The sequence below is a fragment of the Phoenix dactylifera genome, chromosome 6, assembly GCF_051530095.1.
Source record: "Phoenix dactylifera cultivar Ajwa chromosome 6, Ajwa_hap1_PhDact_Kaust_v1.1, whole genome shotgun sequence".
Taxonomy (NCBI): domain Eukaryota; kingdom Viridiplantae; phylum Streptophyta; class Magnoliopsida; order Arecales; family Arecaceae; genus Phoenix; species Phoenix dactylifera.
Window position 1 is genome coordinate 33,543,341 of NC_143195.1, and position 25,220 is coordinate 33,568,560.

Below are 25,220 nucleotides of genomic sequence, written 5' to 3' on the forward strand. Positions count from 1 at the left end.
CTAAAGCATGTGATGAATGGCTAATGACCTCTTGCTTCTTACATGGGAGCATGATCGAAAAATTATTTTGGTTAATAAAATGCTACTTGGAGACTCAATTGGATGTTTTCTATCGGCTGTTATGCTGGATCTGGGATTGTAAGCGGCATAGGCCTCTCAAAATCCAACCCTCGGATTCAAAATTCCCATGTAAGTTCATGCCTTCACCGATTCATGATTCTCCTCCCTTGCGAGATTGGACGACTTCGTGATTACTAGTAATCGGTGCTCCAATTCGATCTTCCTCCCAAAGAACCCAGCTTTTTCTGTTGATCTTGTTGTAGTTGCGGTTTTAGGTTGTGGAATTGGGAAATTGGCAATCACTAAGTATGAACTAAGACAAATTACACCAGCAGTCTGGTATGGGGTAGGTGCCCCATTTGTGTCTATCTGCTTCCCAGCATGGAGTGCCTCAAAAGGAAAAAGAGGGACAACAGAGAGGTTTATGTGTGGGTCGATTCATGGCATCAAAGAAGAGGAAATGGCCTTCTCATTACTGAACTTTGTGATTAAATTCATTTGTTGTATTTTGACTTTAAATCTCAGTCATGATTCTAAATTCCAAACATATCATGTATGGAAACATGAACCACAATCTCTGTTCAAAACAATTGCCTTAAAAGAGATTTGAATATTTGATCAAACTATTTTCAGATAACATTTTTTTTCGTGTATTTGAAATTTAGCGATCCCTGTGTTAGAAGAAATATTCCTTTTCCCGAATTATATTAATTGATTTAAAGATGATTTCCCAAATGATATTAATTCATTTAAAAATGATACTAGATAATAAAAATCTAACAAAAATGCCAAAAATCTGTCTTTGAACTCCAGTCCAAGGCAATGAATCTTTATCAGTTCCCTCCATCTGCACCCCACCCTTCCCATTCGAGAAAAAGGAAACAAAATCAGAAAGGCAAAAAAGATTGAGCACGAAGTCTTTCATCAGGTTGCCACAAGAAAAACTCTCTTCTCCGCCATATTAAATTTAGTTGCCAACCCTATCACCATTACAACAACTTATTCCGCTGTTGCATCTATAACCGGCGAGGAAGACGGTGAGGGGTTCCCTCGGAGGGGAACGCTTATTGATTCTATGGAGGGTCGGGTCATGGATTATAACTGCAATCTTTGGTCCGAAAGGCGCGGCGTTTGAGTTAAAATAAACCTCGTGCGCGGTCTTTCGACTTAAAATCACTGTGGGAATGGGAAAAGTAGACGACCTTGCGATGTATCCATCTTTGTACTTTTCGATTTCTACATGGTAATCATGTCTTATCCGATTCCTTATATTTGGGAGGGGAGAGGGAAAATGACAGACCCCTCGTTCTTGTCTTACATCGTATACAAACATGACGAAAAAAATAATTACCATCTTAAGCAAAATAATAATAATAATAATTACCATTATTTATCTTGTTATTGACAGATTTTTAACACTAATTTTGCATAATTACATGCTCTAAATTTTTAAACCATGAGATGATGCACTCAGAATCTAAAAAATACATGATTTACAGGCTTCCTAATTTCGAGCAAATCAAAAACAATCAACAAGATAACGCGCATAACTCAAACTTCAGATTGGAGGCAAGGAAGGTGAAAACACCTCAAACCATCAAGATCCTGGCTGCATCACCTGTCGACAGCCTTTTTATTGATGGGAATGAAGAGAGAACACCAAACAGGAGAGAAAAACTCATACATCGAGAGAAAAGGGGCCTCTCCCTATTTATAGGTGTCCATGGCAGTGGAGTGGGAGAATAGATATCCTTATCCCCCATGGAAGGTGGCGGTAGAGGATAGGTAGTGGAGGAGCAGCGGGTGCTCCTCCGCTCCTCCGCCGGTCGGGAAGGAGAGCAAGGGAAAGAGTCGAGCTCTTGAAGTAATGGAGCCACTGTAGGCATGTTGTTTTAGCTGGTTCGAGGATCTTTGAAGCTAATTCAGTTCGAGTTACGTGCAAGCTCTGCAATGAACCTACTATGAAAACGATACACCTGTTCTACTGATCTGTGGCTCTACCACTTTCACCGGTCGCGAGATAAAAGACCGTCGAACTGCCTCCTTACGAAGTGGTCCTTTGTCTCTCTATAACTAGCCGTATAATTCAGTTCAGGTGGACTCACCATTACTTCCAACACCTTACGGTACCAAAAAAATTCTACTCGAAGGAGATTCGGCTATAGTGATCACTTGGATCAATGATCTCCCTCGTACAGTATTTTCTATGCCATTGCTTTATAATATCGAGTTCGCTATCTCATCCCTCGGTTATTTCTAGGCTGATCGTGTTTAGAGGGATTCAAATTCTGTGGCGGATTGGTTAGCCGGCAGAGGTTGCAATTGTGATTACAATATGGATTTGGCTCTTCCTCCTGAACTTGCTGCTGCTGCAGAATGATGCTTTGGGCTTCAGCTATCTCATTTCTCGTTACTCGGTTGTTTATGTTTCATTTTGCTACTGTTTCTTTATCTTGTGTCCAAGTTTACCAAAAAAAAAAAAAAGGGAAGCATGCAACGGAGACCGACTCTTTTCCTCTTCCGATTAGTTGAGCTCGAGGCTGAACATAATTTCAGTGGTTCTCCCGAGTAATACCAAATAATGGCATATTAACATATATGCATTATTTTACATAAAAATAATGTGTTTTTAAAATAGCAGTGAAAGCCCTCTTGTTATTTCTTTGAGAGCTGCTTGCCATGCCTCTAACTTCATGAAGGCTAGATCATCAAAGAAGCCGGTTAGAAAAATTTAGGGTTCCACATCTGCTGACATGGCATCCCATGTAATTTACTTTACTTGGAAATCCTCACCTCTTAATTATTTGAAGATCAACTTTGATGGTAGCATAAAGAATAGGAGACAAGTTGGTGGAATTAGTTTTGTGATTTGGGATTCTACGTATTGTTGTGAGTGCCGGGGATTCGGTATTGTTTGATACCACAACCCCTTTGGCTGAAACAAGGGCCATATGGGAAGGTCTGGTTTATGCTATTACTGTGTTAATTCCCAAGATTAGAGATTTAATCATCCACTTATGATGGATATTCAGAGGCTCATATCGAGTGCTACCTCGTATCTTCCGGGAGGCAATCAAAGGCAAAGCATATGATGCTAATAGTTGTATTTACTCAAAAGCTATGTCAAGCAACGGATTTAACAAGAAAATAAAGATTGCTAATGTGTGGGTCCCCAAAATAACTCACAAAATCGTGATGCTCCATCCATCGTTAAGCAAATGCATCGTAGTAATCCATACAAAATAAAAATTAATTGCTCCATCTATGGCATCATCGACAACTCCAACTACTATTTCATAATAGTCAAATCTAGTAAATTTATAAATAAAAAAAAATCATGTTTGAATAACAAAAAAGTATAATAATTAATATATGTGCTATGCCCATGACAAACCTCTTCCCTATGGATCCGGGTTACACTTGTTCCTAACTCGACTTGATTGATCTATTAGCTAATGGGTTGGGTCAGAATCCAAATTTATAATCCGAATATGAAATCGGATTAAGTCGAAAGTGCTAAATCCATAATTTTTAGTCATTAAACAGGAAGATATAATTGCCGGGGAAAAGCCACAATTTATTTATACTTCTCCCTTTTCACCTGGGTAATAACCGGTAGATCAATGACAGGAGATCATTTGTACACAGCTGTGATGCATTAACGGAAGGAGCTACTCGATCAACCGCCAGCCAATGCATCAGGCCTCCGCTCAAAAACGCCTACTTCGGATTTAGAAACCAAAAGAAATGGAAAAAAAAAGAGAAAAGGTCAGGGAAGCTCAAGCGTTGCAAAAAGCCTCCTCCGCCAGCTCAACCGCGCCCACGCTCCCGTCCTCCGCTTCCATCCTCCTCTTCTCCTTGTAAACATAGCCTTTCGCTGACACCAAAAACAACACCAAATTCGCCACGCTCAGCACCGCAAGAAGCCAGTAGAAGTTGTAGAGCCTCCCGTCGTTCAGGTTGTCGGCCAGCCACGGCCCCTTCCCGCTCTCCCCGGTCACCTTGTGGACAATGCTCACCAGCGCCGAGCTAAGGAAGAAGCCCAGCGACAGAGTGCTAAGAAAGAGCCCAGTGCTCATCGTCTTCATCCCCTTGGGACACTCCCTCAGGAAAAAATCCAGCTGGCCGATGTACGTGAACGCCTCTCCGGCCCCCACCAAGAAGAACTGCGGCACCAGCCAGAACACGCCCAGCGGCACCGTCGACCCCTGGCTAACGGAGGAGGACGAGTTCGCCGCCCACGCCGCGTGGAGGCGCTTGTGCTCGGTGAGCGCCGCGGCGACCATGGCGAAGATGGATAAGACAAGGCCGACGGCGATGCGCTGGAGGGGGGTGAGGCCCTGGGGGTTGCCGGTGAGACGGCCGGCGGCGGGGACGACGAGGCGGTCGTAGACGGGGACGGTGAGGAGGATGGAGCCGACGAAGAAGACGGTGAGGGAACCGGCGGGGATCTGGAAGGAGGAGCCGATGCGGCGGTCCATGGTTGTAGCCTGGGAGACGGAGAAGGTGGTCATCTGGGCGTAGACCGTCCAGAACATGATGGTGGTGGCCCAGATGGGCAGCATCCGGATCACCTGCTTCACCTCCTCCACGTCGGTCAGCGTCGACAGCCGCCACTTGCTCTGCTCGATGGCCGGGTCCTCCATGATCGCCGCCCGGTCCAAGAAACTGAAACGGAAAGCAAGGAGATGGCAGAAGAGAGCATTAGTTGCTGGGGTCCAAGGACCTTAGAGGTGGAAGGAAGACGAGTCTAGATAAACTTTCTTGTTTAGGAAAGTACTTATGAATTCAAAAGAAAGTGGCGGCTTGAGGTAGGTAGCAAAAAGATTAGCGTAAGGTTTGGACTGCACTGTGGAAATCATAAAAGGATGTGGACATAAGCGTGGCTCGGTTGCATGCGTCCCGGGATGCCTTTCATTCTGGTTTTGCTTTTTACTGCAGTCCGACTCTACTGTCACTTTCGCTCTTTTTTCAGAGTGCAGAAAGAGGGAGTAAATGAGTGAAGGAGGTGCAACCAAAAAAGAAAAAAAAAAAAATGCTATGATATCTCCTAGTCATCCCCAGGTTAAATATATTTGTAATGATCTAAGCTTTTTTTAGTTTATAATTGATGCAGAACTAAATATATGCATGCTTGGATGGACTCTCACATACCCTCTATTTAGTCCTATATATGCACCAGCTAAATTTGAGTACACATACAAAATCGAGAAACATAAATGGCACAGATCAAGTAACCAAGCTCCATAGCTGTATGGTTCACGAGTTGCAATCTGTGTCAGCTGTAACAGTAGACACATGTTGCTTATAATTCAGAATAACACTGAATTATTCTTCGGAATTAATACAGAAGACGAGAGGGAACACATAAATTGCAGGCATACCTACACTCGATTTTATATGAAAGAAAATGCCGGGATAACACGCATGGCAACCAAAGCCGTGAAGTTCACTGAGTGTTTGATTTGCAGAAAAATGAGAAGAGAATATATGGTTAACATAAAAATAAAGAAATAACTCCTATTTAGATGAAGTTTTTAAAAGAGAGAGATGACCCATGAAAATATTTCTATATTTTATGAAAAAAATTATGAAAAATATGAAAAAAAGCTATTTTTCTACGAGTTAGGTTGGAAGGTATTTTTTTTTTCAAAACTATTTTTAAGCTATCAAAATCGATAGATACAATTTTTTTATCGAAAATATAATAGATATTTTAAAACTTTTTTAAAAAAATAGATACCCAACCAAATTAAGTCACTCTGGAATGGCCATAGAAAAGTTTTCTATGGCCGGCCAAATATACCAATTTTTTAAAAATATTATATTGTAAAAATTAAGCTCTAAAAAAAATATTTTGATGAAGAAAAATATTTTCTTGAATCAAACAAGTTTTGAATGGTGGGTGCAGCGGTCACATGTACGTTGTGAGCTTGGTCCCGCCCAAATCATGCTCTGTATCCGGATAAGGGGAAGGAGATGAAATTATTAAGGTACGTCGCAGCATTATTGGTGCATTTAATTGCAAAACCAGTCACTGAGGAAACTATGGGGGGCATAGCTTCGTCGTCTAGTATGGAAAAAGGACCGGCCGGGTGGAGGCTGCTACAGGGGATGGACTTATCCCTTCCTCCCCCGCCTTCTTCTTTTTTTTAAGCAAAAAAAAAAAAGGACCAGCACATCGGCCAATTGGTCCATCACATGTAATTAGAGCCACTATTCAGGCTCAATTATTAAGGTTCATATTAGATTTTATCAAGACAGAACTTAGAAGCATATGGTCCCTTAATTACATTCATGCACGTCCTATATTTTCTATCTAGCTGTCCACTGTCCGAGTATCTGCATCAAGCATGTGAATGAGTTGGACCTCTAATTGAGCCACAAATACAGTTGTAAGAATACAAGTGTACAGACGCCCACTTGCCATTCACGCACGAGTGCACTAAAATTTTAGCATCATAACTTATCTTGGTGCATCGGCAAAGTTTATGTATATATATATAAAAACTTATCTTTGGTGTATACACAAACAAACAAGTGACTAATTAGCAAGAAAAGTTCTGCAATTTATTAAAAGCACTAGCTTCTAGGAATAAAAAGATTGTTGCAGATGTGAATCCTCTATAACCCAAGTAGTAGAAAATTTTCGAAAACAAGACACCTAGCAAATTTATTTATATTGGATGGCCAAACATTGTTGGAAAAAAAAAAGTGCTTGAAGACCTTCCTTTTTAAAAGAAAATTCCGGGTGGGGGTTATCCGTTTCCTGCAACTGGGAATTGGGTGCATCAGTTTACGATCTGATCTGGGGATTATGCATTTACAAGTTGCCTTTAAATTCGTGCTACTTTCATGACTTAAAAGGCAAACGACGAGCCGTCAGCGTCAAAATTAAGGAGCCCAAGCTAATTAGTAGCAAGCTATGAATTACTTCCAGCTAAGGAGGCAAAAGCGAGAAATTAACGAGTAGATTAATTAATTAATTACCGGAATTGCTTGCTGTGGGGCAGCCTTTGCTTCCCCCTGCTCTTCTTCTCTCCGTCCACGGCGGCATCCTCGTCATGGAGAAAGGAAGGATCCGAGGGCAAGTCGAGATCCCTCTTCTTCCACGCCGCCGCCACCACGGCGGCGATCTGCGTCAAGGGGCTCCCCACCAGCTTCTTGAACCGGTACCTGGGGGTGCCGGAGAGGAACACCGCCAGCCCCGCCACGATGGCGGCGGCGCAGATGCCGTAGCCCCACCGGCGGCCGAGGTTGTCCTGGATGTACACCAGGACCGTCACGGCCTGCAGCGAGCCGAGGCTGATGAAGAAGAAGAACCAGCTGAAGAAGCGCATCATCTGCCGCTTCTCCCCCCGGTCCGACTCGTCGAACTGGTCCGACCCGAACCCGGACACGCTCGACTTGAGCCCTCCCGTCCCCAACGCCGTCAGGTACAGAGCCAGGTAGAGCACCCCGAGCTGGGCCCCGCTCGCCCGCGCGCACCCGCCGGCCGGCGGGTCCGCGCAGGCAGGCGGCCTCAGCCCCGGTGCCGCCGTCGATACGGTCAGGATGGTTGTCCCCTTCAATTAATTCAGCCTTGTTTTTAATATAAAACATACCATAATATAAAATGGAAGAACATATGAATATGCCAGCAAAAGAGAGAGCGCTTACTGTGGCTTGCACGGCGGTGAAGATGGCGATGGTGAGGTACCTGGTTATTGAATTGAGTTAACGAAAGAGAAAAGGAGGAGGAGGAGGAGCCAGGGAAGGGAGCAACACAGAGTGGTGAGGAGGAGGTATATATAGATTGGAAGGGGGATGTTTACCGGCCGAGGAAGGAGTCGGCGAGGAAGCCGCCGAGGAGGCAGAGCATGAAGGAGGTGCCGAGAAAGTTGGTGACGGTGTTGGCGGAGGCGGCATTGCCGAGGTGCATGGTGCCCGTCAAGTAGGTCACCAGGTTCACGGCGATCCCAAGCGTTGTCAGCCTCTCGCACAGCTCCACCCCTTTTTTTTTATATCGTTCGATTTTTAACCAGGAAAAGAAACAGAGAGAGAAAAACGGAGAAGATAACTAAGAGGGAGAGGGCGACCGAAAGGACCTAGGATCATGGCGGCGCTGGTCCAACGGCCGGTCTGGGATCGGACGGCGGGGCGGCCCTTGAAATCCCAAGCGTCGGAGAGGGTTTTGCCCTCGGCGTCTGTCTCCGGCAAGCCGGCCATCCGGTCGATCTCTTTAGCACAGCTACTATTGAAGGAATTAGCAGCAGGAAGCGCAGGGAAAGTCGGTGGGAGATAAAGATGAGCAACGAGAGGAATGCGGGGGCGAAGGAGGCGGCGAGGGAGGCGTTTTCTAAAAGGCGGGAAGGATATTTTGGTCTTTTGCGCTCGTCAACAGTTTGCAGGAGGGTTTATCCATTCGACGTCGCCAAAGTCATTGTTTGGATGATTCCAATTTGATTATGGCTCAACACCTGAGTCAGGCTTCTTTTTTTTTTTTTCCAAAAAATTTGGGCTTTGTAATGAAAATAAAATTTATTCGGAGTTTCATTTCCATTCTTATTTTTTAAAAAATAAAAATATTTTAATTCTTCAAAATTTAATTCCGACTCTTCTTCGATATTTAAATTTTATTCCGATTCCAATTTTGATTCCAATCACAAATCAAATGAGTTGAGATATTTGGTTATTCCGATTTCGATTTTAATTTTTATTATGAACCAAACGCATTCTAAAATTTTTATCTTCTACTAATTTGATATGAAGTTGCTATCTAATTATGCTCTTCGGAAGCCATCTTATATACTTCTATACAAACATGCGAGGAACCCAATATTAGAAGGGGGACTTTGGAAGATCTAAAGAACTTATAAAACCTTAAAAAAAAAAAAGGGACAAGAGACAAGGTAGATTATTAAAAGTTAGCTATGGACTCTAGGCCCCTTCAACTCACCAATAATTGAATATAACAGCTATACAAACTGCATCTCAAAGTATTATATTGAGCATGTTTCTTTACATGTTTAGAGATTTACGTCAAACTTAAGCCAAATACATCCAGCACATTTAAGGATACCACTCCTGCCATTAACTCACAAGCAGCTCTAATCTCCTCACAGATGAGATTGAAAGTGAGTTGGTCCTTGATGCTAAGGATTTGCCAATTATTGGCTACTACTTTGAGAATCTCGATATGAACTTTTGGAAAGTAATAATTTTATTAAACATATGGTTGACAGTCATTGTTCCAAAGAGAGTATTCTACATTCTTAGAATAGTATACTTCATTGAAAGGACTTTTTTAAAAATCTGTAAGTCTGCTAGATTTGTTTCTTTTTTTTTTATAACTACTAATATTTATATACTAGAGGCTGGAGCTAATGCCCATGGTCCGGCTAAACCCCACCAAAAAGAAAGAACTTTTATATATTATTTAAAAGTATAAGCATTTATATATTTTGAAAAATGATGTAAGATATATTCTTAATTTATACAAGCAAAACAAAATTTTCTAATATGCAAGGATTATCTCCTGTAGATGCCCTTTATGCCAAGATTATAGGTATCTTTTGCAAAATTGAGAAGTTATTTGTGCAGGGCATGGGAGTGGAATATACGCGCCTAGTTTTTCACTATTACCCAAAAGGAACATTTTATTGCCTCAACAATTTCTGTGCAAGGGAAATTAACAACAATCTATGGCATGATTTGAACTAACGTACAAAAGGAAGCATAAAAGAAAGAGAAAGGCAAAAGAATGCAATTCACGTATAAATGCTAATTATACAAATATAGGACAGTATGAATTTTCTAGCCTGATAGAAATTGTAGGTTTAATTTAGTGGTATTGAGTAGGTAACGAGTCTATCTAACAACCAAGCTAGTATTGGTTTGTTGCAATCATGAGCATGGAAAAACTGAAGGAAACATTGCAAAATATATTTTTTTAAAAAAAACAACAATCTTCAACGCCTTAGGATGTCTAAGTCCTCATAAAACAAGGTGCATATATTGGTCATAATTCATTTAAAAAGTAAAATGCGCACACCAAATACTGTGTTCAATAAAGTTTTTATTTATTATTGCTAAAAGTAAAAGAAAATTAAGTTAAGATTATATTACATCTAGTGCAAGAAAATCAATCATAAGGGTCCTAATATTTTCAATCTCGTTTTTTCTTAAATATCATAAATTATTTGGCTTGTACGATACGAAGTTTTAACAATAACCTAATGTTTGATCAAATTGGAAACGTAAATTCCAATTTAGAAAGTAAATTATCCAAAGAAAAAGATATGAAGTTACTGCACCAACTCAAAGGTGTGCTTTCTATGACGCAGCGACACTAAATAGTGAAACTATAATTAGAGTAGCATGTAAAAGAGATTTATAGATATGCTATATATTTTTGTATTAAAAACAAGTTGAAAACCACACCATAAGCGTGGAAGTCGCGTGAATGGGGCCCTAAAAGTAGACTTAGTGTTTATGCACTGAGATTTTATCCACACATTCTCTCCACTAGAAAATGACATGCCGAAACATTGAACCATTGCCCATGAGAGACATGCACTCATTCGCAAAATCAACGCAATCATTGGTTGGTATGTGTATATATAGAGCTACATGGATTCTTTTGCCATGTTTTTCAGCTCAATCAGAACACTCTGTGATGTAGCCCGCGCATCTAAGAATGCTGTGTATCTTTAGATAACTGCTATAAAGAGATGGACAGCCATCAAATAATATGCATATGTATGATACGGCATGGGTTGGTGAACTATCTAATTTGATAGCGATTCATTTCTTGGTGGTGATCATCCATATACGGCTGCACAGCTTTCTAAGATAACGTGCGGGTGACATGAAGGGTTTGTGCTCTTTGGAGCTATATTTTTTATTTTTGAAGGACATGCAAGTAAAAGGCACTTTAAGCTTTCATGGTGCAAGTGACAAGCCCTAGTTTGATCCAATTGGCGAGAACTATACCGACAGTCATATGACTGCGTAAGAGATGCATAAATCGAGGCTTTGTTGATATGGCCTTTTCTAGATTTTACTATCTGCTGGCGAGTTTTACGTGACTTTTTTGAGGATGCTGCATGACTTTGCCAACCTTTCAGTGGGCAATTGTTCACATGTTCGATGTGCAGGTTCGTGGTTCACGCATTTCGAAAGCTAGTGGCTTGATAGAATATGATTTTTTTTTTTTTTTCTTTTTTGGATGCGTAACTGTGGCTCAGCCCAGAAGGAAAGCGAACCCCGCTGAAAATCTCCTCTGGGGCGTGGAACTAGGTCCCTCGGCCGCTTGGTTCTCCTCGCGGAAAACATGGGTTGCCTCAAACACAGCCATATCCCTCTTCCATGGCAAGATGTCTATCAACGATGGATTACCTGCAAGGAGGAAGGAGAGTTAATTCTTGTTATAGCATTAATAGTATGAAAATCCGTATGAGCCTATATTTAAAAAAAATATCTTTTGGTTAATTTTTTTGGTAAGATTCTGAATTATTATAAATAATATCAGAGTAAATCCGGTATATTGACTATGTAGGTTAGGAGATATTGCAGCATAGATTTATAGAGGCTGATTATAAATCGATTATAATGCTTGTGATTAAATTTTAATAAATTTAAATTTTTAATCTGATAAAAATATTATGGTTAAAAAAAAAAAAAAAAAGTATATAATGAATTATTCGCTGGGAATATTTTAGGTGCCTGTGAGCCCTACTCAAGCACCCACCAGCTTTGAATGAGACCGCATGAGAAGGGAGCTGCAGCTCATCTGCTTGCAGCTTTTTGAAGGCTATTGATGGGACCTTCGCATAGCCAAAATTAAACTTATTGGAAATGTCTTAGGGAATAAAATCGTACTTTTAATATGCTGCGATTGGGATGTTGCACAGCTAAAGTGAAAAACTTCATGGAAATGTCTTGGGGAATAAATACCCGCTTTTTACTTTGATGTGGTGCTTCAGCTCCCTGAATCAAAAGAAAGCAAGACGGATGCAGCAAGATAACAACATCGGGTTCCACAAGCTCAGGAAAACTAGTCTACGTACGGTATCACCAAGAGAATATATATGGGCACACGGGCAGGGCTTGTATATATTTTATGTCTTGGGGATCATAAAAACCTGCTTTTGAGTTTGATGTGGTGCTTCAGCTCCCTGAATCAAAAGATAACAACAAGACGGATGCAGCAAGATAACAACATCGGGTTCCCCAAGCTCAAGACAACTAGTCTACGGTATCACCAAGAGAATATATATGCGCACACGGGAAGGGCTTGTATTTTTGACGCAAAGGATTCACTTTTTTTTCCATGCAAATCCTCCGATGGATCGTGTAATTATCGCTTGGAGATCCATACAGCGTGATGAATGAAAAAATTTAAAGTGCTTTGAGATCTATATGAAATACGATCCCATGGATGATGTTGTGATAGAAGAACAAATCATTCTTTAGCGTGGAAGATACAACCAAACTCATATTTACACTACCGGGGAAACAATTGCAAAGACACGGAGATACTGGTTATGTAACAAAATTGTAGTATATGGGTTTTGTTTAATTCCTTTTCTTTTAGAGGTATATATGATTGGAGGTCAGAAAGACCGCATAAAAAATTTATTTTTTCAAAAAAATTAATTTAATTTATTTATTTCATTAGAAAATTAACAAATTTGGAAAACTTACTAATGACTAACTTTCTAGAAAATTTTTTATTTTCATGGAAAAGTTTTAGTTTTTCTTTTGCTTTTCCATAAACATATCCTAATATTCTTATTTCCCATGCTAACCCTATTAGTCAATGGTTAATGGTCCAAATCAATCTCCTTTATCTTACTTCATCCTTTATATAAGCAGAGCCGGCCCACATATAAATTAACAATCGATGTAAAATGGCTTATATTTTATCTTCATCCTTTAGAGAAGCAAAACTGAGCCAGATATAAGTTAATGAACAATGGCTTACATTTTGGTCTTTCGCTGCCCCTCGTGAACAAGATATGCATGCGTCCCAGCTCCGAAGCCAGTGAGCCATCTCATGCAGCAGTTCATTCTCGGGAAATAGGAAGCGTTCGCGAGGACACCTCATTGTCAAGGTGTCTCGGAAAAAAAAAATGAAGCATCTTCATCCAGAGGAGACCCAAAGCTAAATGGATGCCGGAGTGTATGGTATCTACCTTAACAAAGCTGATTACCGGAAACTGTTTGAGCTTTTTGAGGCCGAGGTTCCTGTAATATTGCAGCAGGAGCTTAGGGCTCTGAATGAAAAGACCAAGTGCAATTTGGAACGAGCGAGCAGTGGGAGAATTAAAAATATATAAAAGAATCTGCCACATATCCAATCCATGATCAGCTTTAGATTTTGTAACCAGATGTAGATGAAACGACAGGCCTAAGCGACAGTTCACTGAAGCCCTCTCGCGAGCACTAGCCTCTGCTTCCAGGCTGTCCCTAGGCTCCAAGTTTCAGGCCTCAGGATGATAGCTCGGCCTGGTTGTGCTAATGAGAGAACGACAAGCTCACGTTCGCGCCCACTGTTTAGATACATCCCAAAATACTGTGCGATGGATGACACCGGTGGAATCGTATCTAATTATTTAGCTGCAGGAGCCTGCAGCATTTAACCAGCATGATAGCATGGCAGCCTTGCAGCTGGAGTTTTTTGGTTGGCAATGGGGCACAACGATGATGCTGGAAGATGTGAAATTTATGAGAGACGAGTTATTGAAGATCTGGGATTGACGATGGAACGGATGAAACTATGCAGGGAACCGAACTGGAAAATACTGTCATGTCACAGTTCCAAGTGGTTTGTCAGTTTTGATGATGGTAGTAGAACCGGCAGTCTCTTCGGTGCATGCATGTCACAGTTCATGATATTTTGGAGATTAAGAAAAGCAATTGGCTTCAGAGCTGTACAGCTCACTAAACTCATGGTCCTAATTATCGCAAGGTATGGGGACCAATTTGTCATATGTCCTGCCTAAGCCTTATTTCAATGGGATTTCATGAGTAAGGATTGGTATTTTATGAAACTCAATTGAGTTGGCCATCAACCGCCCAAGAGGTAGGCTGAGTTTCTTGGGCTGATCTGTTAAGCAACTGCAGTAGAATGTTTGCCGGGAAAACCTCTTGATAATTACAGCTAAAACTTGGTTGGCACCTTTTAACGCATGTCCTCGGGTGAGGTTCTGAGTATGAACCTAAGGGTGGCATTGCCATTTTATTTCTCAAAGAAAAGGAAGCTAATTAGGGATAAAGACCTGCTGTCTTATCAGTCTTGACAGCAAGAATGCATCTCTTTCTTCACAAAAGGAGACCTAATTATTTCCCATCCTTATTTGTTCGCATGTAATAGATTTTTTTTTGACTGAAAAGATTAAAATACCGTAGCACCATTGTACCAGAAAGTTACGATCGAATGATTTGACTTCTTCGCTTTCAACAATTTTCACATACCAAATATATGTTTAGAAATAAAAGATTTGAAATTCATCAAGAATTCAAATAATTTTTGTTAGATACAATTTAGAAAAGCTAAGATCGGTAAGAGTTAACTATTTAACTATTTAAGAAGTTATTAAGCAATTGAATGTTGCTTTTTAGTAATTACAAAAATATATATTATTAAAATACTTTTTGAATAACTTTTTTTTGCTTAAAAACTAACTAACTATAATTAAACTCATGAGATAAATTCACTTTTTGTAATATAAAATAGATATAGTAAAGGAAGTTATCAGCGCGACAACGATATCGATTCAACTTGTATCGGATAGCGAGCTACAAGAAGTTAAATGAGTAATTTTGTGTCATATGTATTAATTACACAGACTAATTAATAATTGGCTAACTATTTTAACAAAGAAAAACAAGTTTATTATAATATAAATAAAATATTTATATGCTGCCAAGGAGAATTACCCTCTTCAGTTTGAGATTTGAATGGTTTACGCTTGTAAAATACCACAAATTTCCATACATATTTCCTTTAAACACACCAATTTATCTTTCTATATTATAACCCATTTTGCCAGAACTCTAGCTCATGCAATCTTTTCTTTTTGCTTTTTTTTTTCTTCAGCAATGTAGCAATGTTCATGGCTCTATCAAACCATCATATTTATAAATATTTTTGTTGGCAATATATATTTTTTAATCAAACTTTGATCACTTTTAATGAGAAAAATAAAAAGGATCCACTAGTCGAAAGCAAGGACTAAAAAATAATGACCATTATAATGCATGGTTTCAAAAAGAATTGTTTATGTCATATTGTATTTATATAATGGCTATCTATTTGATCATTGTCCCTTTATAATAGCTATTTTTTATATGTATAAGAATTATCATTTGATATTTGTACCATTTTTCTAAATAAGATAAAATTTCTATGAAAATTGAATTTTTTGTACTAATTTCTCTCCAATGAAGTTAGCTCCACCTGAAAAGTAAAATGGATTATGGCATCAGTATTCTACTGCTATATTTGTTGTTATTTTCATCATAACCACTCTTTATGAAAGCTACCATAGTCGTTGTAGTTTATGAAGGGTGATAATTTCTTTGGCATCAATCTAGTTCATATAATAATATTATTGTTGAAACCTGGTCTAGTATTAGGGGTAGCAATCGAATCGGATCGGACCGGATGCTACATGATAGATTTTAAAAATTTACCAATCTAAATCCAACTTATTTATTAAGTGTATCAAAAATATGTTATTATACAAGCAATCTAATATGATCGACACCAAGTTGAAATAAGCCAAATCAATTTAAATGATTAAGCATCGCTACCTAATATTTATAGTTATCAAATTTATATGAATCATAAAAATATAATTAAATCTAATGAGAAATCTCATAATTCAGATTTTGTCCTGGCGCACGCAGCACTGTATCATAAATAGTATATATACTAGTCAATAAATGGTCATCGTGATATGATAGGCCATCTATCACCTACAACGTGTTTCTCGGGTGTTCGAGAAGGATTCCAAAGTGGACCCTTATATCGAGACAAAGACTTCCAATGACGGCCAGTAGAGAGAATCACGACTCCTATACTCCCTTTCTCGCATTATTTCACGTTTCTTGCATCAATGTTTGCTGTCTATTTGGTTCGTGACCTGCCAAGTTGAGCTCTTCATCCGCAGCAAACGCGCCGCCCCCAGTCATCACAGTCCATAAATAATTGAGACGGAGCCCCGTTCCACTGGATTTCCCAACCTTTCGGTATCTCCAATTGTCACTTTAACCAAACAACACTTGACAAGTGGCTAGATGTCGGCTGGCCTCCTCAAATCATTTGAGCATGCATGTCAATGTTCACGTGACAGAGGCCTTGTTCACTTTTTAATTAATACGCTATATCATAGAAGAGAGAGAGAGAGAGAGAGAGAGAGAGAGAGAGAGACTGCGTCAGATTTCTTGTTTGGTGACGCTGGGAGTGACAGTCCAGCCAAGCAATATTGTTACAGTGGATGAGTCTACTGGTGGTAGGGGTGGCAAAATATGATCTGATCCGCCAATCCGATTCGTATTCGACCCACCATAAATAGATTTAGGTTTGGCCTAAACATGTTCGGATCGTAAACAGGTCGACTCGTTTAACCTGTTTATTAATTGGGTCGGATACGGATTTAAATGTCTGACCCGTTTAAACCGTTTAACTGTTGGGCAGGTTAAATAGGTCTAAACAGGTTAAACGGGTTAAACAGGTCTAAACAGGTTAAACAGGTCTAAACAGGTCGGGTTGGGCAGGTTAAATAGATTGGGTTGGGCAGGTTAAACAAGTTTAAACAGGTTAAACGGATCAGGTTGGGCAAACAGGTTAAACAGGTCGGGTCGGGTTGGGTAAACATGTTACCTGTTTATTAAACAAGTTAAACGGGACGGGTTGGGTTATTTGTTTAATAAACAAGTCAGGTTCAGATTGTAATTTCTGACCTGTTTAATAAACAGGTCGAGTTCAGGTTTATGATTTTCTGACCCGACCTGCATGTGACCCGACTTGACCCGATTGCCACCCTTAACTGGTGGGGATTCTGTACATGATGATCTTGCCAGAGATGATCGCCGGTCTGTCGCCGAAGAAAATATTCAGTCCTTGGTCAGCGGGGACGAAATTAAAAAAAAAAAAATCTAACCCTTGTTCGCTTCGCTAGGGAGGAGGAGATGAGGTGAACAATGATCTAACCATCAATCGGTAACTTTGTCGACTTGGTTCAATGGACTCACTGGCCTCAACTTGATTAAGCTCAGCAGACTGGTTCACCGGGTCATATGCTTTCAGTTGATGGCCAGAAGAAACCTACTAAAGTGGCGCTTCCCTGCTCGCCTAAGAGGGTTCAGCATTCTTATAAGCAATTAGAAAAAAATATTTTTGGGCCATTAGCGAATGTGGATGAGCCTCAACTGATTAATGAGATTCAGACAATTAAGGCCGAACCTTTCTCTATTGGCTCAAACCAAGCCCCATGGTAAAAAGTCTAGGTCACCCAATATTGATCTGGCCGGCCCAACCCATTTGCACCCCTAATAAGGCTCTTACCTTTTTCACTCTTTAGCTGTGCCCCACCCCCTTCTTTACTCTCTCTCTCTCTCTCTCTCTATCATCCTTATTTTGTCCCTCTGTTCCTCACTCCATCTCTTCTGACTTTTTTTTATAGATTTGTCTTAAGTTTTAATGTTGATTGGAATTGTATAGCGTAATAGCTTATGGAACAAGAGAAAACGCTATTCTACTTGGCTTCTATTGAGGTAGACCCTAGCCCCAGTTCCCAGAAGAATCAGAGAAAGCCTAGGGCTAGGGTTTGTCTCGGGAGTTCAGGTTTAGGATTAGGAAACTCCGGTGCTATAAGTAAGATGCTTAATTAATATGTATAATTGTGCTAACTGAGGTGGTTTTTTGTATCAGTTTAGGCAATTATGTAGTTCCTTTATTCTCATGAAAGCATTTGCATTTTCATAGTCTTGCTAAATATTAATGCTAGTTCAATTTGATAGATTTGGTGTATTATTGGACTGGTTTATGTTAAAAAAGAGGCCAGAAACCCCACGGTTCATTGAGATAATGAAAGAAAGGGGTACAGAACGGTTCATACAAGATCAACCAAGGATTCATTTTGAGGGGGGAAAAAAGATCCAAGGAAGAAACTAAAGGAGAAGCAAAAGTACAAGCCTCATCTAACTTTTAAAAAAAACACACATCGTGGATTTCCATTTTAGAAGAATTCAAAAATTTCTTTGATACCAAATTTGCCAACAAAGTACAAACATTAGCTGATCCCAAGCTCTTTTGAATGATATTCTTGCATCTCCAGGAGGTCCAAAAGTTTTACAAAACTCAAAATTATGAAATCAATAAAGTTTTTACCCACTATTAAGTATTTTTCTTTCAATTTCAGCTTAAATCCAGAGAGAATAAATATCTTATTTAATAGTCTCAAGGCAAGAAGTATGAATTATTGAAGTTCATCTACTTTCTTTGCTTTTCCTCGCTCTTCTTGATGGTTGAACGTGGTAGGTAACTTATGTCACCTTACTTCAACAAGTAATTTGAACAGATATTCAACGTCATAAAATTAGCACAACCTTTGAAAGGTAACTGCCGTTGCTGGATTTGTCTAATGGTCAACATCCCATTCGTCTCGATACCCACCATCGTCATGATGAGAATAAATTCTCTCGAGCAATGTATCATACATCTGGAATCTCCACTCCTCTATGGGTGGTTCACCAACCTCAGCAGCAAGGGAATTCATGTACTTAGCCTGCTCCATAAGAATATATGAATCATCAGGCACGAGGTCAGATGTAGCAAGAGCTAAACTTTAAAAATAAAAAAAAAATGAATGTGCCATTGAAACCTTATCTGCACCAAGTGAATGCGTATGGTGTTTCGGCTTCCCTGTCTCTTCCATTTGGAGATATAAATTGTTAACAGATGTAATCATGTCCTCTTCAGGTGGTAGTGCAATCTTATTTGACAGAACTTGCGCTATCCATTTGGACTGTAACTCGAACATTCGAAAAATGATGGTCTGGAAATAGCATAGAAAAGTTAATGTACTTCTTTAATTGTGTTATTTGATTGGCATTTTTGCGTTGCCTCCGCAGATGATATAACAAAATTTATGCAACCCAAGACATTACAATTCATCAATATAATTCTGTAACGTCCAACTGAAAAATTTTAAACTGACCCTAAGCTGCATGAGTTTAGTGAAATCTCTCTCCCCTAAACAGCATGGAAACTCACCGAAGGTGAAAATTTCATAATACAAATACCAACCTTATAAGGTAATCCCACAAAAGAGAGCCATGGGGCTACCCTTGGAGGGAAAACATGCTTATACAGAGGTCCGACACGGTTGTCGTCGATGTTTACAGTATCATCCATTTCTAGAAAGGGGAAGTTGTACTTGTAACTGTAAACGGAACATCGGTTTCAGAAGGAAAAAAGTAATTAGAGAAAGCCAGATATTTAATTAATAATGCTGCCTTGCAAGTTTTCTATGGTAACAGAATTAGAACATGAAGGTATCAATTGACAGGAAAAAAATAAGAAAGCAACATACCCTGTGCAGTAAATGATCCCATCTGCAATTAGTGATGAACCATCAACAAAGTCCACCTTACCATCTTCGTGAACGGAGTCTACCTGCTTGAAATAATTTAGAATAACTTTCATCAAGTAAATAAAGGGTATCCATCTACCTAATATCTTTATACTTGTCATAGCTTTTCCAACATCATCTTTATTCCACTGATTTTTTTGTATTTTTTGGTAAAGATTCCTCTGATTAAATATTTTGTGCTAATGCTTCTAGTATAAAGGTCTCTTGTGACATGCATCTAGTGCAAGTGGCTACATAGAGAAACAAAACTACATCAAATTTAAGGTCAAAATACCATTGAGTGCTGCCAAATATTAATATGACCATCTAGTTTTCCAGCTTCAATATCTGTTGATCTTGATGCTAGGTGAACTTCTTTGGCCACTTTTGATATTTCTTTAGATATATCATAGGCACTGGCTCCCATTCCAATTATAACCACAATCTGCACAATGATGGGATAAATATGTAATTTTTGTATTCTGATGTACCAAATTAAATGAAACAAAATGACATTGATCTGATTCTATCAAGACATAGGTTAACATTGAAGCACATATTATCAATGTAAAATGGCCATGGTATAGAAGGCACTTGCAGGCCCTTTCAATTTTTAACATGAAGAAAATGAAAGTCATTTAGTTCTTATTGTAATACCTTGAGCACTACCTTACTTTACATCGTCCTGCAACTCTCGGCAATCCCTCCTCTAATTTATCCTTTCATGCAACTCTTAAGTCATCCAGTTAGCTTGTTAAATTTCAAAGAATGAGACAGTTCATTATCATCCATCAACAGATCAATTCATAATGCCATTTTGGAATATTTATATCATTATTATCATTACTCATAATACAACTCAGATCAGCTAAACTATTATCTTATCTTTCTCTGTAAAATAGCTGAGGAAAGGTAAAATCACAAAACCATGATTCCGAAGACGGATGCCTACATAACATGGATACAGTTATCCTCAAATTACTCTTAAACGTAATATTCTTAAATTTAGCACCAATCAATTATAGACTACTGAAGTAAAGCAAGGAAGCTAAGAACCTGATCTCGAAATGGTTCTGGAACACGATAGTTGTGGCTATGTACTTGCTTTCCAGGCCATCTATCAATACCTATCACATATTTTCAACTTTAACTTTCAACATATTTAATCAGAAAATAAGAAAAATGTCTCGGTAGCATTTAACCTAAAAAAGAGAAAGCAAAATGTAACATTAAGGTTGCGAGTGGAGCTACGGGTCTCTCTCCTTCCCTCCCTCTCCTTTTCGAAATAGAGGAAGGCCCTTGACAGCGCTCGTGGTTTGTAACCCTAGCGGTCGACGACCCACGGTAGTGCCGGCGGCGTGCCATGCCCGGCGACGACCATCAAAACTGAAAAAAGAAGTATCAAAACAGGGAAGACCCTATTATCAGCAATCCGGCGACTTGCCGACCAAATTCAAAGCAAAAATGGTGGCTGCGGTGGTGCCTGGGGTCAAGGGACCCACGGCTGGCAGTGACTTCGGCCAATAGCACCAAACCTACTTAAAATAGGGATTTTCGATTCCTTTCATCATGGAAACCAAGCATCCTAATAGTCAAAGCTCTGGCCATAGTTTCCTGCCACCGCGAGGGATCGGAGGAAGACCTCGACGACGAGCGTCGGCGGCATAAATAGCTGGAATCGAGAAAAACATGGGTTCAGCTAGTCAAAACAGAGAAAACAGAGCTTTTCCCTTCTCGGCCAAAATTCGGCGATCGTCGACTAGGCATCAGGGCTCCAAAGAATCTAGAGAAAGGGAGAGGGTAGCTCGAGGGGGAAGTCGGGTCCTTACCTAGTTTTCCGACGAGGATTGGCTGCGACAACGATGAGAAGGTGATCGACGTTCGGAGAGGAAAACGAGGAGATCGCCAACGGTGAGCTCAAATCAAGGCCGATTTTCAATTGATGGTGGAAGAGGACCGGGGAGGAGCTCTAAATAGAGCTCGGCCATGACCAGAATCCGTCCCAGAGTCGGATTCCGTTCGGCCTTCTCGGCGGCATGTGCATCTCTTTCTTTTTTTCTTTTTGTTTGGGCCAAAACGACCGGGCCGATCAAGTAGACCGAGCCTAGTTAGTGGGTCGCACACTTCCATTCCAACTGTTTGGCTAAGTAGAGTCCTATTTCCATTCCAATTCCAGGAAGGAATAAGAATATCCTAATTCTCTAGAATTCAATCCGAACTCTCATCTAATATTGAAATCTTATTGCAATTTCGATTTCGGTCACGAACCAAACACATCGAGGAACATGACCATTCCAATTGATATCCTAATTCATTTCGATTTTGATTCCAGTCACAATCGAAAAGCACCTTAGTCCAGATTGAATTTTGGGAGATTGGGGGCAAATTCCCATCCCGGTCACAAACCAAAAGCACGTTTAGTCGAGGAATGGGACTTCTTTCGGCTAAACAGCGGTAGTGGAAGTCATCTGTTTCCAACCAAACATGCCCTAGGTTCCAAATTCTACTTCTCTTAGGGCTCGTTTGGTTCGCGGGAAAAGAAGGGGGGAAAGTGTGGTCAACGGGAAAGTAATGAGATGCCTCTTGTTTGGTTGGAGTTTTCAAAGGAGAGAGAAGGGAAAGTTGAATTTCCATGGGAATATGATTCCCACATTTCATGGGAAAGTCTTTCCCATGAGAAACATGGGAAAGTTACTTTCCCATGAGGCAGGAATTACTCCATTTTTACTTTTTCCCAAAAAGTCCCTTCAGCATTAAAGAAGCATTAAAGAGACATTAAAAACCTAATTTTTATTAAGGGCATAATAGGAATTATACATAACTTTCCTAGGAAAGTGGATGGCCAACCAAACATAAGCACTTTGGAAATTTGTCACTTTCCCATGGTCAACCAAACATGCCAAAAGTATTTTCCTAGGCATCCTCTTCCTAGGAATTTGTTTCCCAGGAATTATATTCCTAGGAGGGAAAATGCTTCCCGCGAACCAAACGAGCCCTTAGTATCATCTTGGAATCGACTGTACGGCTGACTACCAAATGTTACCGGCCATGGTTCACATTTGCCGGGAGGGCGATAGATTTTAAAGAAAGAATCCAAAATCACCTACACTCACCTGCAATCGTCGGAACTCTGGGTTCGGTGTGGTGCCCATTACACACCACCACGGCCTCGAACTCCTCCTTCTTCTTCTCCGCCTCCGCCTCCGTCTGCCACTCCACCATCCACTCGTCATTCCTCCGGCCCATCGCCACCCGCACCACCTCCGCCCGGAACCGCACCACCTCGAGCACCCCGGAGTCCCGCGCGAAGGCCTCGATAAATCTGAGCACCTCCTCGTGGCCCGGGAACGCCCGCCGGTCGCCAGGGGTCTTCGCCGGGTCCGGGAATGGGTAGTCCCGGAATCCCATCAGCGGGCGGGGGAGGTTGGTGCGGAGCGACGCGTAGAGGCTCCCATGGACCACCCGCCGGAACGGGTCCAGGCCGACCGGATCGGAGTCGGTCCGGGGGTCGTACACCCAGGTCCCGCCCACCCGGTCCGCCTTCTCGAACACCACCACTTGGTGGCCCTCCCGGAGAAGCTCCCGGCCCGCCACCAGACCCGATACTCCGGCTCCGATCACCGCCACCTTGCACGCCCGGGACATTTTTCCTTCTTTCGTGCTGCCTAATTCTCTAGGAAGCCATTACTTATATTTTCCTGACGGCTGGTCATACCTCTCTTCCAGTCAAAAAGTAGGGCGGCCTAGAGAATATCAAGGTTTCAGATTGTTGCGATGTCATCCTTATGAACAAAATTCATCCACCTAACCCCATCTCGCCCCCAATCCTCTTCTTCTCTCTCCTCATCTTCTTATCGATCTCTCTCTTTCCTTCTCTACTCCTTCTCCTTCTCTCTCAAAGATGAGGGAGAGGGAGAACAAAGGAATTGCCATCAAAAAAGGAAGAGGGAGAGATATTTGCTATCTATATATGATTATAATTCGATTGACTAAATTTCATTTTTTAGAGTGCCATTGTTTGTTGGGAGCCATTTAAGTGCTATCAGATTTTGCAAAGATGGTCCGCTAATTGTGGTTATTTGGTGCTACAGTAATAGTAAATTTTTTAAAACTAGATAAAGCTACAAATTCTGCAGAAATCTCATGAAATTTTTCACATGAATACATATAGGGTGGCCTAATTTATGGATGTTGTTTTCTTGATTAGCTGTTATCATGGAACTACCATTAAAAGTTTATAACTGGCTAATCTTTTGGAGGATCTTCTTCATCTAGTGGGGAATTGAGAGATGGAAAAGTGTTTGTTGCTCCCCCAACCCATGAAAGGCTATCATTTTGTCTGCCTTTATCCCATTCATAAAAGAAACATGTATACAAAATCTCACTCTATGGTCATATCATCCCTTAACTAATCAAAATCTAGTTACTTAATGGAAGGACTACCTTTTGATGGCAAATTCTTTGTTGATGTCATATTTGAGTCTATTAAAAGTCTAATCTTAAGTCTCTATATTTCATTATGTTCCCTCTCAAAAATGAGGAACAAAGAATTAAATTAAGATGCCTAAATATCACAAAAAATGAGGTGGAATTTGGCATCACAAAAAATGTAGAATAAAGAATTTGCCATAAAAAAAAAAAGGAGAGAGGGGGAGAAAAGGAGAAAAGAGGAAGGAGGAGGGGAGGATAGAGGTGGCGGCAGCTATGTGGCTGTCTTAGGAAGGAGGATTGGGAGAGGGAATGAGATGAGGGTTAGTGCTTGAGGATGAGTTTTGTTCATGGAGGTAATGGTGATTATAGACCCAATCATGACATAATTATCTCCATGCCGGCTGTACTTCCAGCGAACTATGTCCACTCAGGTGATTAGTATTTCTAGAGAACTATGTCCATTCAGGTGATAAGTAAGCACCATCAACGAGCTCTAATCCCAACAAGAAAAAAGATGGGCAATATTGCAACAATCCAAAAAATAAGAAATTGATATTACAACAATTGGACATGCATAGAGGTATTTATAGATTCATGCAAATGCAGGACTTTTTTTTTTTTTTTTACATAAAGATAATGGTGGAAAGCGACTAGATGACGATAATCTGGCTCGGAGCCCAGAAGCTTCCTTCTATTGCATAGTTTTTGGATAGATGATGAAATCAGGTTTTTATTTACAACTTGGGCGACCAGAAAATACCATATTACTATGAAAAACGCTTTGGGGCACCGGTTATATGCACAGAAAAAGTTGCCTTGGTCCACAAATGTTGAACTGGCAACTCTATAATAACCATCCCTTTGTATGGCACGGTACTTACACTTGCAGCACCCTCCCCTGTATTGTTGCTGAATGAAATTTTGGAGTACATAATACTGGCTCCCCGAGGCATTACTCTGTTATTACTAAAAGCAGGTAAACCTGATCAAACCCAAACCTAACCTCTATTTCTTATGGGGCTCTTCTCTGAGCAAACTAAGCCGCAACGTATTTGATATCATTGGGCTCCTAACTGATCCTGGCTTTGTTTGAACAAGCCTAAA

The 25,220-nt window shown here is 40.4% G+C and overlaps 2 protein-coding genes across 2 annotated transcripts; both read right to left on the bottom strand.

Moving 5' to 3' along the window:
* Positions 1-3,616: 3,616 nt before the first annotated feature.
* On the bottom strand, positions 3,617-8,376 carry LOC103712156 (protein NRT1/ PTR FAMILY 6.3-like). The gene is made up of 5 exons (XM_008798600.6): positions 8,148-8,376; positions 7,875-8,052; positions 7,720-7,759; positions 7,051-7,625; positions 3,617-4,728 (listed from the first exon to the last, which is right to left on the bottom strand). Exons 1-5 carry the CDS (start codon positions 8,266-8,268, stop codon positions 3,840-3,842), a joined length of 1,803 nt encoding a protein of 600 aa, XP_008796822.4. The 5' UTR covers positions 8,269-8,376; the 3' UTR covers positions 3,617-3,839.
* Positions 8,377-18,338: 9,962 nt separating this feature from the next.
* Positions 18,339-24,110, bottom strand: LOC103712155 (flavin-containing monooxygenase FMO GS-OX5-like). Its single transcript, XM_088723801.2, has 7 exons — positions 22,799-24,110; positions 20,742-20,812; positions 19,981-20,130; positions 19,647-19,729; positions 19,361-19,496; positions 18,936-19,109; positions 18,339-18,839 (listed from the first exon to the last, which is right to left on the bottom strand). The coding sequence occupies exons 1-7, from the start codon at positions 23,328-23,330 to the stop codon at positions 18,693-18,695; spliced, it is 1,293 nt and encodes a 430-aa protein (XP_088579927.2). The 5' UTR covers positions 23,331-24,110; the 3' UTR covers positions 18,339-18,692.
* Between the last annotated feature and the right edge of the window lie 1,110 nt (positions 24,111-25,220).

Coding starts and splice junctions, on each gene's coding strand:
- LOC103712156 (XM_008798600.6), bottom strand. CDS start 8,268: ATGGCCGGCTTGCCGGAGACAGACGCCGAGGGCAAAACCCTCTCCGAC. Junction 7,760..7,874: donor GCCGACTCCTTCCTCGGCCG/GTAAACATCCCC, acceptor TTCAATAACCAG/GTACCTCACCATCGCCATCT. Junction 7,626..7,719: donor TCACCGCCGTGCAAGCCACA/GTAAGCGCTCTC, acceptor AATTAATTGAAG/GGGACAACCATCCTGACCGT.
- LOC103712155 (XM_088723801.2), bottom strand. CDS start 23,330: ATGTCCCGGGCGTGCAAGGTGGCGGTGATCGGAGCCGGAGTATCGGGT. Junction 20,131..20,741: donor CAGAACCATTTCGAGATCAG/GTTCTTAGCTTC, acceptor ATCATTGTGCAG/ATTGTGGTTATAATTGGAAT. Junction 19,497..19,646: donor GGGATCATTTACTGCACAGG/GTATGTTGCTTT, acceptor TTCCGTTTACAG/TTACAAGTACAACTTCCCCT.